The 13,781-nt window shown below is 40.2% G+C and overlaps 1 protein-coding gene and 1 non-coding gene across 2 annotated transcripts in view; both read left to right on the forward strand.

Moving 5' to 3' along the window:
- Positions 1–8,413: 8,413 nt before the first annotated feature.
- Positions 8,414–8,487, forward strand: trnan-guu (transfer RNA asparagine (anticodon GUU)). Its single transcript has one exon. It is a non-coding gene; the product is annotated as a tRNA-Asn (tRNA).
- Positions 8,488–9,500: 1,013 nt separating this feature from the next.
- gusb (glucuronidase, beta) overlaps positions 9,501–13,781 on the forward strand; it is a 10,031-nt gene continuing 5,750 nt past the window's right edge. Inside the window, 7 exon segments of the mRNA XM_013912058.1 lie at positions 9,501–9,775; positions 10,551–10,736; positions 11,194–11,375; positions 11,760–11,902; positions 12,090–12,277; positions 12,406–12,558; positions 12,654–12,851. Coding sequence (XP_013767512.1) covers positions 9,560–9,775; positions 10,551–10,736; positions 11,194–11,375; positions 11,760–11,902; positions 12,090–12,277; positions 12,406–12,558; positions 12,654–12,851 — 1,266 coding nt within the window. The 5' untranslated portion in view covers positions 9,501–9,559.

Below are 13,781 nucleotides of genomic sequence, written 5' to 3' on the forward strand. Positions count from 1 at the left end.
TTGTGACATTTTTAAAATATGTACTAGTTTCAAAGTGGCAGTCTGAAACAAGAAGTGGGACATGAACTGATTGTCAAATTGCTGCTGAAACTCCAGCCTTTTTTCATTCTGTTCATTCTAAAACCATCAGGGCCGAAGGAAATGTGCAAGAGTTTCTTTAAGATACTTAGCGGTTTAGTTTCACCTTAATGAATAGGGATTTTGAAAAATGAAATGTTTAGTGTTTGGCAAAACAAAATTTAAGTGGCCACGGTTGCAGTTGTTTCTCTCATATCTTATTGTGATGATAAGCTTTTTCTGCTGCTTCACAAAAATCTTTAATCCAAGGACAGATACGGTGAAGAAGACTTGGGAACCAAAAGACTGATAGCTCCAAAAATAGATCAAAAGTCCTTTTAGTTTTGAAACATCCCAAATGAATCAGTGGGAAAATGGAACAGGGTGGATTTCACACAGAAAATCAACACTGAACTAAACATTAACCTCACATTCATTTTAGGCAGATGGCAGAGTTATGGACTGTTTGGATGAGCTGGTCTCTCTGAGCAGCCCTTTATTATAAATCTGTCTTGTTTATTTCAATGCACAGTAAATTTGACTTTTTTGATGCTGGATAGCAAAACTTTCCAAATCACATAAATCACTGGGTCAAAAGTGGCATAAATCAACAATATAATATTATGAACAGCATAATATAAATTCTGTTAAATATTAATGTAAGACAATGTATTTTCCATCTGCATGAGTCTGTTGAAGTAGTTTATCTGGAAACAAGAAACAATTTGGGGAAAGAAAACAAATCAAATTTTCAACAACCATGACTTGAAACTTTAATAGAAATTTCATTTTGTTCATTAAAATCAATTTTCCACTTATCCAAAACCAGGTCACAGTGGCAGCAGACTAAACACAGTATTCCAGAAATCCTTCTCCCTAGCAACACTTTTCATTTCCTCATGTTGGAACCCAATGCCTTCCCTGGCCACATTATATACAATATATATAATCTTTCCAGTAAGTTCTGGGTCTTTCCTGGGGTGTTCTCCTAGTTGGGCATGTGGAAAACCTCCAACATAAGATGAGAAAAGTGCAGCCAAGCCAGATGCCACTACAACCACCTCCTGGTTACTTTTAACATTGCCTAACAGAAATATCCTCCTAGCTTCCTCGGGATGTACCAGATCCTCACACCGTCTCTAAGGCTAAGCCCAGCCGCCCTATAGAGCAAAATCATTTCAGTCACTTCTTTTTAAGACCTTACTCTTTTAGTCGTTGATATGCAGATAAGTGAGGGTAGGAACACAAAATGCACTGGTAAAACAAAATAAAGCATGAAAAGCACAGCCAGTGGGTGCAATGTCATCTTTTATTGTTTTACACATCCGGTTTCATTTCAGCTCCTTGTATGTTAGAACTTCGCTCTCCTTTGCGGCTGGTTCATGTACCAAAAACAACATGAGTAAGAGTGGCCCAGAGACCGGTTGGAGAACATACTGTACATTAGCTCCATCTGACAACAGAGCTCACTGCAGGCAGATGGACAGGCCCTGGTGTGGAGCGAATGCGCTCGCTCGCTCGCTCTGTTCGATTATAAATTCAACTTGAGTTTTCTGCCAGAGAACGAAGGCCTCAGACTTGGAGGTGTCATTTCAAACTCTTCTCCCAACTGCTGCAGTACATGCTGAAGGTCATGCTTCAGTGAAGCCAACATAACCACATAATTCAGAAGCAAGAGAGATGTTATTCTGAGCTTTCCCATGAATATCACAAATAGCATTGAAGACAAGGGTAAACCCTGATGTAGTCAAATCTCATCCAAACCTGGCACCTTGTCACTGTCACCTTATCACTACCCCAGCAACATCTGCCAGTGTAGCTGATAAGTCCTCCTCTGTGGCCTCCCCTTTTCCCCAAACCAGGCTTTTTTCCCCTTTAGCCCAACAATGCACACCTGCTGGTTCAGAAGCTAAAACCTGTAATCTTCTTTCTTCAGCAGCACGGCTTCTTCAAAGACCATCTGTAGGTCAGGCTCTGATGAAGTCCATCGATTGACACCATGACAGGTACTGATGACCTTATTAGCACAGCTCCCACCAATGGAGGTTTAAAACATGTCCCATTCAGACTCCATGTCTCCAAACTTGGGACTCAAGAGAAAGTCTTCTGGACATAAGAGTTAAGGAACCCATGACACATTCCCAGTTAAACCCAAAGACCCCAAGAAATATTCTAAACTGCTCTTTGGTGCATAAGCAAAAACAATAGACAGTAATACTGCAACTCCCAATCACATAGTATCATAGTATCAGCTCTTTTTCAGGCATTTGGTTCTAGAACCCTTGCTGTGGAGGCAAGCTGAATCATCTAGTCAGTACGGTTTTACCTCCTGCTCTAGCTCAGGTTATATTATGTGTTGGCTACATCAGCACGTACCCGGTGATGGAGGGCTTTATGATTCATTTCTACTTAAAGCTGATTTGGAACATCATTTAATGTGGTGAAGCCTCTTGAAAGTATACAGAGACATTACTCAGAGACCAGATTGAAACTGCGCTTCAGAAAGTAACTGAAGTGATGATCTTACTTTGATGCAAAAGTGTCTGGCGCCATCTTGTGTCACTGACTTTGTGATGAAGCTGAGTGATCACTGAAAACCAACAAAAAGGAAAAATGTACTAGTTTTCCTTTATTGTTGTACTTTATCTAAGTATATCTATTTTATACTGCTTTTTTTTTTTTTTTACCTCTACTCAACTACAACCTGGATGCAAAAGTTGTACTTTGTACTCCATCCAATTTATGTTAAAGCTTTAGTTACTTAATATTTTGCAGATCTGACTTGTCTAGTGCCAATTCATATGCTGTAGTGTATTTGGAGTAGATTTTAAGCGCTTGAAACAATGTGGTCATGTTTTTTATTCAGCACTGCCCCCTACTGTTCAAAACAATGAACTATGAGGTTGAACGTTCACAAATTATGCTTTATACTGTATTTTCTGCAATCACTCATCATGTCTGCATCGTCAGTGTAACTTTTGCTCACATTCAAACATTCCTAGCATCCTTCTACATGTTTTCTTTCTGTGATTTTTCAGATAGGTAGTTTGCCAAACTCAGTACCAAGGAAATGCTTCTGCTTACCCAAGTCTGTCATCATAAAGCGCTTTGAGTGCTCAGAAGAGTAGAAAAGCGCTATATAAGAACCAGTCCATTTACCATTTACCATCTCAAAATATTCTGTAAAAAGACACTGCCATGTGACCTATCACAGATGATTTAAGGTGGTGCCACCTTATGTTTCATTGTCTGATGAAAAGCAATTGCAATTACTAAGGAAAATGGGAGTTCTTCCAGTGTGTGAACCTGTAATTCTTCTCTACAACAATTAATGCATTTTCACTGTCAGCAATTTTATCTACCCTTATAATTAAGATTTTCAAGGGATTCATCAGGATTTTGCACAAAGTGGTTTTCATTCAGATGTGACATTTCTTCAGATTTCTGCTTTCTTTCATATAGAGACTTTTCAAGCTTATACAACAACTTTTGTTTGTGATTTATGTTAGCTTCCACATCACAGCTGCCTGGCTGTTCCCTTCAACCCCATTGGAAATGGAGGTGCTGCAGCAAATCCACATTCACTTCCGATTATCCTTATCAGGGTTGTGGGGGCTGGAGCCTATCCCTGCTACCATGGGCTGCCATGAGGCAGGGTGCACCCACCAAAGCAAACACGGGAAGAATATCCAAACTCCACACTAGCCAGATGGTAGGGTCAAACTCAGGACCATATTGCTGTGAGGAAACAGTGCTAACCACCGTTCCACTGCACTGCCCATATGTGACAATAATAATACAACTAATATTTATTGTTATTATTATCATTATTACAGTTTATGCCTTAGAATAAATATACTCCCTGCCACCACGCACACACTTCAGCACCCCTAACCCTAAGGTCCTTCCTCTGGTTCAGCCTATACAGTATCTCATAATCTACTAGTGCATGTGCGTAGGCAGTATTGACGATCACTAGAAAATCAGTTTTTCTTGAGCTGTGTTTTGCAGCAGCTGTCATGTCTGGCTATCTGGCACGCAGATGAAGGACCCAAATGTAGGACTCAGAAACAAAGGGAGTGAGCTAAAGAAGGCAGCTTTATTTGCTGTAAACTGGTACTCGGAAATGTTAAAAATCTCTAATAAAATCAAACAGAAATAAACTAGAAACTTGCAACTGGGAATTTACGACTAGGAATAAACGAGGGAACATGGAACACAAGGAAATACACAGCAAATGGGGACAACTCGACAACAAATAGAGGAAGACTACATTTAAATACACACACAAGATACTGAGGATGATGGGCAACAGGTGGGAACACAGACAAGACCAAGACAACCAGGACACGAAAGGGAACAGACCAAAGGAACAAGTAACTAAGTGTCATGAACGGTCCTATCCTGCCTGCTTTACACGGCCAGACTCACAGAGGCGAAAATGAACTCAAAAACACAACTTTATTGCTGGACAGCAGAAATACAAAACTAACCAAACTTGGAATAGACATGAAACTAAACAGGCAGGGAGGGAGGCAGAACCACAGAACCATAACACTAAGAACCAGAAACATGAATGATTAAATTAGGAAGCACACACCAAGGCAAAGAAACAAAGATCGCCCCCATAATAAATAAGTTACAAAAGTCCAAAAACACAAAAACACTGAGTCATGGCAATCCTCCTGGCAGTTAACACCTTACACTATATTACTCTGTTTGTGTGGGGAGACCCAATCCTTGGGCTGGACCTGTCATGTACCTGGGTCGGTGACCCAGTGTTTTTGAGTTTTGGACACTTAGGTTTTGGTTTCTCTCTCACTGTGTCTAGCCCCTTATCACTTTAGTGTTTGAGTTCTAGCTTTAGGTTTTGTTATGTGGCTTCCCTGTGTTTCCTGTTTTACTTTGAAGGTCCTGTCTCATGCTAGTGTATTCTGTTTTCCTTCCTTGTCTTGTCTAATTAGGTTCAGCTGTGTTCTCCTCTGGTGTGTCATTCCCTCATTACTTTGTGTGTATTTATAGTGTGTGCCTGCCTGTGTTCCTTGTTGCATTGTCTGTGTAACCTGGTGTAATTTCTGCGTCTCTCTGCCCAACATTCTCCGTGGCATTTCTGCTCTTCATCCCATGTTTGTATAGTTTCAGGTTTGTTCTTTAGTTGTTCCCAGTTTAGGGTATGTTTTAGTTTTGCACTCGCTTTTGTTGTGTTCACCTTCTACAACAAAGCTCACTCGCAACACAGCCAGTGCCAGCAGTTTGGGCCTTTCCTTCACTACACCACACGACTGTTGCCGCAGCTGTGACAGGACCGATTTTTGGCGCAGCGTGTTTAGGGGTTAAAAGCCACAGTGACACGCAGCGCCAAAAATTGGTGTTCAAAATTAATGATCAAAAAACTTACCTCACAGCCCAATGTTCGCCAGTGGTGCTATCAGGATGGTGGGTCTTTGACTCAGCACTTTGAGTTTATTTTATATTCATGATTCTTTCTGTTGCTTTATGAGTTTGGTTCTGCTTATTGTTCTGAGTTTATTTGTATTTGTATCATTCCTTGTCTTTGTCCACTTCCCGTGTTTCCTATATGAGAGTCTGTCTTGTCTGTGTATATTTCCCAAAGTCAAGTCTCTGTTTATTTCCTTTCGGTCTCTTTTTTGTTTTCCTATTTGTCTCTCTGTGTATCTCGCTCCCTCACCCTTTGTGTCTTAGTCATCTCCCTTGCCATGTTCCTCTCCTTGTGTTTCATCCTTTGTCTCCCCAAGTCTGTCTTCCATGTATGCTTCCATGTTTGCTTATCCTCATTTCAGCATCAAGCTCATGTGTTCTTGTCGCTTTTCAAAACTTTTGAATCCTGCAAAGGTTTGGCCTTCCTCCCGTCAGGATTAAGTAAAGTGCCTGTTTTGTGTTTTGTTCCTAAATCCTAACTACAGCTGCTGTCTGTACTACATAACTCCATAACTTCGTAGGTAACTTGTTCTCTATTAGCATACACCTTGGCATGTCAAACTGTGTGGTCTCATGTCTGACCACACTGTGGCTGGAGTGCTTACATTGGTTCCCACAAGCTTACACTCCATCACACTTATCTTTCATAACATAATGGAATAGTAATCAGTGAACTATAATCTAAGCCCGAATCTGTCAAGTCTATGATTTAACTTATTCTGCTAAGATCTGCGGGTACTGTTCTAAAGGGAGCATGTTTGGTTTTTGTATCAGGCTTCCTGTTCCCAGTCGGAACAAATGTTTCCTCTGTGCAAGCATGTACGCTGTAGTAGCAGATAAAAGTGGGACTGATTACCCAGTCAAAAGAAAGGCTACTACCTTTCAAAAGAAAGCTGAGAAGAGCACAACTAACAGGTCTATAATGGTGTAGCTATCAGCAGCTGTTACAGACAGTGAGTCATGGTCAGATCCAATACTTTATCAATGAACGACGTGTTCTAACGTCTCTCTCACTCTCCATCTCTCTCTCTCTCCCTGTCATTTATTTTGCTCGACACAAATAATAATAAATTGCGCAGTGATAAACAAGTACTCAGATCACATGTGCAATTGTTATTTACTTATATTATTTTATAATTTGACTTTACATACTGCTGGGTGGTTTGTAAAGTTCACAGTAACTAATATTATCATTATGCTACATTTATGTGTCTATATAGATATATATCTATATATAGATAGATATATAGATAGATGAGAGAGCTATCTGAATCTGTCTAATATCCCCCGAATGGATTGTTAATTTATAAATTCACCATATTCATAAACGTCTTAATAATAAATTCTATTTTCTGTTACCACATTATTTGTGATCAGTGGGTTTGCAGGGTGGGTGCTGGGGGTCTTTAGGCTTTGGCCCCCACCCCTGCCACCAGAATATTTTTAAGCAAGTGTTTCTAACTTTAATTTGAATATTCAGTATCCCACCATCTGCCCCCACCCCCCGCACGCGCACACAAACAAAACACACAGTATAATTCACACCCTCATTAAAGTGAATATTATTTATGCCATTTTACACCAACGAACTCAGATAGCTAAGGATGAAGAACCTTTTGTTCTTTAAAGAACCATTTGTAATAGCTAAAGAACCATCTTCAAAATAAAAAGGTTCTTTGATGTATGATGGTTCTTTAAAGAACCATAGAGACATCTGAAGAACCATTTAAGAACCCTAATTTTTCTGAGTGTAGGGTCAAAAAAATCAGATTTGATGCACTTTCGCCTGCAGTGTGAACGTAGCCTAAGGGTTTTCACTTAACCAGCATTTGTCCTTCTCTCCTGGATCACAGGAGCTTTCTTAAGGTGTCTTCCCAGCCTTGACAAATGTCCAGCTGGGCTGACCACATTTACTCAAGCTTTTCTTGACGTGACATTCTTTTGCTTCAAAATCGCTGATGAATAGGGGCTGATTGGGACCTGATGAATGTAAAAACAAAGAATTACCAGATTTATTTGTATTTTTTTACCTGATTTTTGTTTCTGGGAGAAATGAGGACATTTGTTTTGAATTTCGATGGAACAGTGGGAGTATAATGTCCTCGTAAGTAGATATCAGGCCCTTGTAGAGCAAAATTTTGTATTTTGGTCTAGACTACCCAAACTGTGATGTCCACATATGTGGACGCCAGGTCCTAGGAGAAAACTTTAACATATTTAAATGATGCCTTCTCTGTGTGGTTAATGAATGGTGAAATTAAAAGTGTCACATAGGCTCTTACAAGTCTACAAGTGCAAAAAAAAAGAGGACGGTTGGTCACCCTAGATAAGTAAGATTTGGCATGTCAGGGGACTCATTGTGCAGTTTGCTGTGGCAGACGCAACACAAGGTATTATCTTGCCCTCCTTTGCAAGCTCAGAGCAATAAAATCACATGCTAAATGTCAAATACTGCTACAAAGCTTTGAGATTACAGTTATTTACGGTAACTGACTGTTAATGTTTAAACCCTAAATGTCTCAGGTTTTGCTCAGTTCACCTTAGAACAGCACAAACTACTGGGTCAAAATATCTGTCATTGTAATTTTCACAATTCCTGGAAAGATGTTCAGTCTACTAGAATGAATCATTTACTTTCTGCTGTTTACTTTCTTCCCTTGTCACAGAGGGTCGCCGATTGAACAGTTATCCAAATAGCATATTTTATAGCTCAGAAAATGTAATGAAAGCCTCGAACTTCCAGTGAATGTTATTTGTTGTACTTGCTGAGTAAATCCAAAAATCGTAGATTTCTTTTAACTCATTTTACCTTAATTTTTCACACCTTAATGGTTCGGTTAAAAAAGACAAAGACAATAAACTTGTTGGCATAGTTCTGTATTTCTATATTTCCTGAAGTGTCGCCCAACTTCGTCGAGTCTCTGTGGCGCAATCGGTTAGCGCGTTCGGCTGTTAACCGAAAGGTTGGTGGTTCGAGCCCACCCAGGGACGTGCTTTTCCATAATTTACTTGTACTGCAAAGGTTCTTTATGTTATATTTAAATTCATTTTCACATTCATATTGCCAGATAAGAAAGAATGTGTTTAACACCATATTTCTCTGTGGTGAAAACAAAATGGCCTTAAAATGGTAATGGTAAATGGCCTGCATTTGTATAGCGCTTTACTTAGTCCCTAAGGACCCCAAAGCGCTTTACACTACATTCAGTCATTCACCCATCACACACACATTCACACTCACATTCACACACTGGTGATGGCAAGCTACATTGTAGCCACAGCTGCCCTGGGGCGCACTGACAGAGGCGAGGCTGCCGGACACTGGCGGGCGCCACCGGGCCCTCTGACCACCAGTGATGCATAATTTTGATATTTCGAAGGCGTCTGTTATTCTTCCTGCAACTACAGCCTACGCTTTGCGACTGTAGTAGTGGCTGTTCAGTGTCTCTTTTTTAGTTTTAGTGTTTAAATGACAATCTCCTTATTTAAAAAAAAATTCTCTATATGATGATGACAGTGCAGGAAACCATGTTTTGTCTCCTTTCTAGTCACTAAATATAATTTAAATTTAAGAAACGACTGCATTTTTAAAACGATATGACTTTGGCTCCCAACAGATTTTAGTATTGGTTTTACAGTTCTAAACACTTTTTTGATTAGAAGTTCTGTTACGAATTGTTATTTAAATATTTATTTTTGTGGTACTTAATGTTCTTATTTGCTCTTCTTGTGTGCAGGGCTCTGTGACTGTTTCTGAAAAGCCCTAAATAAATTTACTTAGTTTCAAACAGTTCAAACAGTTCTCAGTGCCTTTAGCTTTGGTTACTGTTGTTCGTCCTGCTTCATGCAAGTTGAGATTACTTTTTTAGAACTCTCTGTTAGTTTGCGGTGTCCCCGTTTTGTCCAGACTTAACCTGTTTTGAAACATCTGCCCTCTGTAATCTCGGAGCAGAGTCGGAAAATCTCGTCACCGATGTAAAATAACGGCTGCTGTCATGTGACCCCAGAACAGGTGATAAAAACTCTTTTCCTCTCAGAGAGGGCAGTAGAAGAGGGCTTCAGGATGTCTGTACCTGGAAGCTTCTCGGTGCTCCGTGTCTTGTGGTTGCTATCAGTGTTTGGCACGGTGCTCTCGCTGGACGGCGGCATGCTCTTTCCTCAGGAGTCCTCCTTCAGAGAGGTGAAGGAGCTGAACGGGCTGTGGGATTTCAGGGCTGACGGGTCCCCCAACAGGAACGAGGGCTTCGAGAAGGCTTGGCACAAACGTCGGCTGACAGAGGTGAGCGGGATCGGAGGTGATAGGTCAGATGAAACAAATCAGTCTACGTTGTTTTACTTGTTTTACTGTTGACATGGATACAACGGTCGCATACAGTACTCTCGGTAAACAAGAACTTTTAAACATTTTGCAATTATGTAGATTTATACCAAAAAAGAAAATCTAAAAGAAAATTTGAATGTTTTGAATTGAATATTTGAGGAAGTATCCTTGGTTTTGGTGTTTTCAATTTTTTTTTAAATTTTGAAACTGAAACTAAACTGAATTAAAAACAAACATTCAGATCCCCCCCCCCTCCCCAATAAAAAAGGAAAAAAAACAACAATAAAATAACTATGTAAACAACACAGCAGTAAGGCATGCATAAACTTATCAGTTTGACTCACAGTCGTAACTAAATATTTTTTGGCTTATCAGCCCTTTAAATGCCACACAATAGGATATATTCCTGTCAGACTGTGCCTCCTTTTGAGGTCTGTAGAGACATTTAGAGCTGAAGATGTTCACAATTTTAGAAAAAGAAAAAAATAGAAAGAAACATTTTTAAAATGAGAACAAAGGTTGAAATTTTATATTAATAAGTCTCATCTTGTTAGGGCCAGACTCCCAGGAAGGGAGCTTACCATGACCTCAGAGAATCAAAATGACCTCAATTAGATGAATATGTATATTGTCTACTTTAAAATTAATAATAAATAATATAATATAATAAACATGGCTACCATGGGTATCCCTGTAAAGTCCTGTCTTCTTATTGTTGTTTTGTATTCTTTAGACGGGCCCAGTGATTGAAATGCCAGTTCCTGCCAGCTACAATGACATCACACAGGACCCCACACTGAGAGATTTCATTGGCTGGGTGTGGTATGAGCGAGAGGTGTTCGTGCCGGCCCGCTGGATCTCCGATGAGGGAACAAGAGTAGTTCTTAGAGTGGGAAGTGCTCACTATTACTCAATAGTGGTGAGTATCACCTGCATCTTTTATGAGCCATTCACTCAAAGTTTGAATAAATTCAAATATAAAAAGTTATCATCCGCCACAAAAATCATTTTAAAAATCATGTTGTTTATTTGAAAATATTACAGATAAACACATCATGTAACGAAACACATGTTTTCTTGAAAAAATATGCTTACTTTACAAAAAATCTGGTACAGCAGCAGACGAATTTCTTGATATAAGATCTCACCGACTTAAGAGTTTGCTTAATATTTTGTGTTTTCAGTGGGTAAAAAAGCCTGGACTGTTTAGAACCTAAACTCATTAAACCTGTGGATTAATGCTGTTGTAATACATGCATTTTGCTAAAATAAGGAAGAAATGTATTGTTTCAAAATACATCCTTGCTTCATTGTAAATAAGATTGTGTATCACTAAATTTCAGCTCATGTAAAACGGTGATCATTCTCTGTTGCAGTGGGTGAATGGAGAGAAAGTGACAGAGCATGAAGGTGGCCATCTTCCTTTTGAGGCAGAGATTAGTAGTTTAATCCGCAGGGACCCAACAAAGCCATGCAGAATCACCATCGCGGTAAACAACACCCTAACTTTGGAGACTCTTCCTCCAGGCACCATCCAGTACATGAATGACAGCAGCAGGTAGGCTCTTTCTTTGGTTCATGTGTTTGTCCAACCTAATATTATGGCAAAGCAAGTAATAGGCACGCTGGTCCATTTCACACTTTGCCTCTACAAAACATGAAATGTACACGCAAACAGAAGTTGCAGTAAGTTGCAGTAAAGGACCTGGAATGTACGTCATATTTTTTTTGCTTGCCTTTACATATATTATCTTCCCCTGCTAGTAATGCAACTTCTGCACGTGTGTCCTGCAAAGCGTGAAATGGACACAGTGGACCAGAGTGTCTATTACACACTTTGTGTGATACTGGGTTCTTTTTGACTTCCTTGCCACACTTCAAAACTTTAAGCTGATGCATCAGTGAGAATGTAAATGACGAGAAGACTGTGTTTGGTCTGCAGGTATCCTGATGGGTTTTTTGTGCAAAACATTGACTTTGATTTCTTCAACTATGCTGGGATTCATCGTTCTGTACTGTTGTATACTACTCCTAAAGTGTATGTGGATGACATCTCAGTGGAGACCAACTTCATGGATAACACTGGTAAATTAAATTGATTAATACAATGATGCACAGTGATTTAAAATCCTTACTAGCACAAAAGAATTTGTAAGCAGGTAAACTGATGTACAAAAACTTAGAGAGATTAGCATCCGCATCATATACATCAGACTTTAAATGTGCAGTTTCTGTCTATTCATTAGATGTTGCTGTTTCCTCTGCATTGTAGGTCTTGTCCGATACAAAGTATCTGTTCAAGGTGGCTTCAGCAACACTCTGAACATTACTCTAATGGACAAAGATGGCCACTTTGTGGCCTCCTCCAATGGGTCATCTGGAGGGCTTAAAGTGGTAGATGTGAAGCTGTGGTGGCCGTACTTGATGCACGAGAATCCAGGTTACCTTTATTCTATGAAGGTAAGGCAACATGCTCACAGGCATGTAGGTGTGTTTCTGCAGTGTGATGTGGTTTGACTGAGCATTGCCACTCGATTTGTCAGGTTGTGTTGTTTCGATTATTCTAACATTTTCTCTTCAACATCGAGGTCCACCTAATTGCAGTCAGTGAGACATCAACATATGAGGATGAGTATACTCTGCCAGTTGGTATCCGCATAATAAACGTTACCAACACCCAGTTCCTCATTAACAACAAGCCATTTTATTTCCATGGGGTCAATAAGCATGAGGACTCTGACGTAAGTACCCCTAGAAGGATGAAACTCCTTTAAATTTTGCAGAAAATAGGCTCCAATGACCATATGTTTACTTTTCTGGTTTTAATGTGTTGTAGATTCGTGGTAGAGGCTTTGACTGGCCCCTAATTGTAAAGGACTTTAATTTAATGAAGTGGTTAGGGGTCAACTCATTCCGTACCAGCCACTATCCCTATGCTGAGGAGATCCTGCAGATGTGTGATCGTCATGGGATTGTGGTGATAGATGAGTGCCCAGGTGTTGGCATCAAAGACATGTAAGTGTTACCACACATATCTGTGTGACCTTTGGATATGTTTGAGGGTTCAGTAAGGTCAAAAGTGAAAGATTCTGTTTGCCACAGCATATGAAGACATAGAGAAAACTGCACATGCTGTCCAATACCACCCCTGCTGAAACTCTTTATGAACTTCATGCTGCCCAAGTTAGAATTGCCAAAAAATGTTACACACTATTGTGACCAATAGGAATACTGCATGAAATGACATGTGATTGTCATAGGCTATAAGCATTCAGTCTGCATATCAAACTTGACTTCATTCCTAAGTTAATTACAGCTATGTCACACAGTGTATCTGTCACGGTCTGGCTGGCAGACCGTGGGGATATGGGGAATGAGGACCCAGGCGCAGTGCTCTGTGTATAGACAGTGCGTTTATTTACAGTGATGGAAAAACATGACAATAAATCCCGTGCTCTCCCGACTCCCGTGACGTGTCCTCTTCCCAGTGTTAGTGCTCCTGTCTCCGCTTCTCCATGATGAGCAACCCGTGCTCGCTGCCCTCTCGTCTCCCGCTACTCCTGGGGACATAAGAGAGAGGCAGCTGTCAGACACACAATAATGCAGGAGACTCAAACTAAGAACTGGTCGAGAGACTAACGTGAAGCCACGCAATGATCCAGCATCGGAGAGAGCTCCACCACACTCTCAAGTAGCTCCTCCGACAGGCCTGATCAACTGCAGGTGTGTCAAGGTCTTCAGGTGTGGCCAATCACTTGCCAGGGCCACACACACACACCTACATGCACATATGTCTACAAGCAGGGAGAACGAGGGACAGCAATACAAAATACATACATTATAATATTAGTCCATAATTGCTCAGAGGACCCTGACAGTATTAGACAATAAGATGACTGTCTGCCATACACATGTTTACAGTTTTTTCTGATTGCTTAAGCACATTTTTTGTAACTATTGGCTA

This window comes from Pundamilia nyererei, unplaced genomic scaffold (assembly GCF_000239375.1).
Source record: "Pundamilia nyererei isolate P.nyererei 1_Seehausen unplaced genomic scaffold, PunNye1.0 scaffold00080, whole genome shotgun sequence".
NCBI lineage: Eukaryota > Metazoa > Chordata > Actinopteri > Cichliformes > Cichlidae > Pundamilia > Pundamilia nyererei.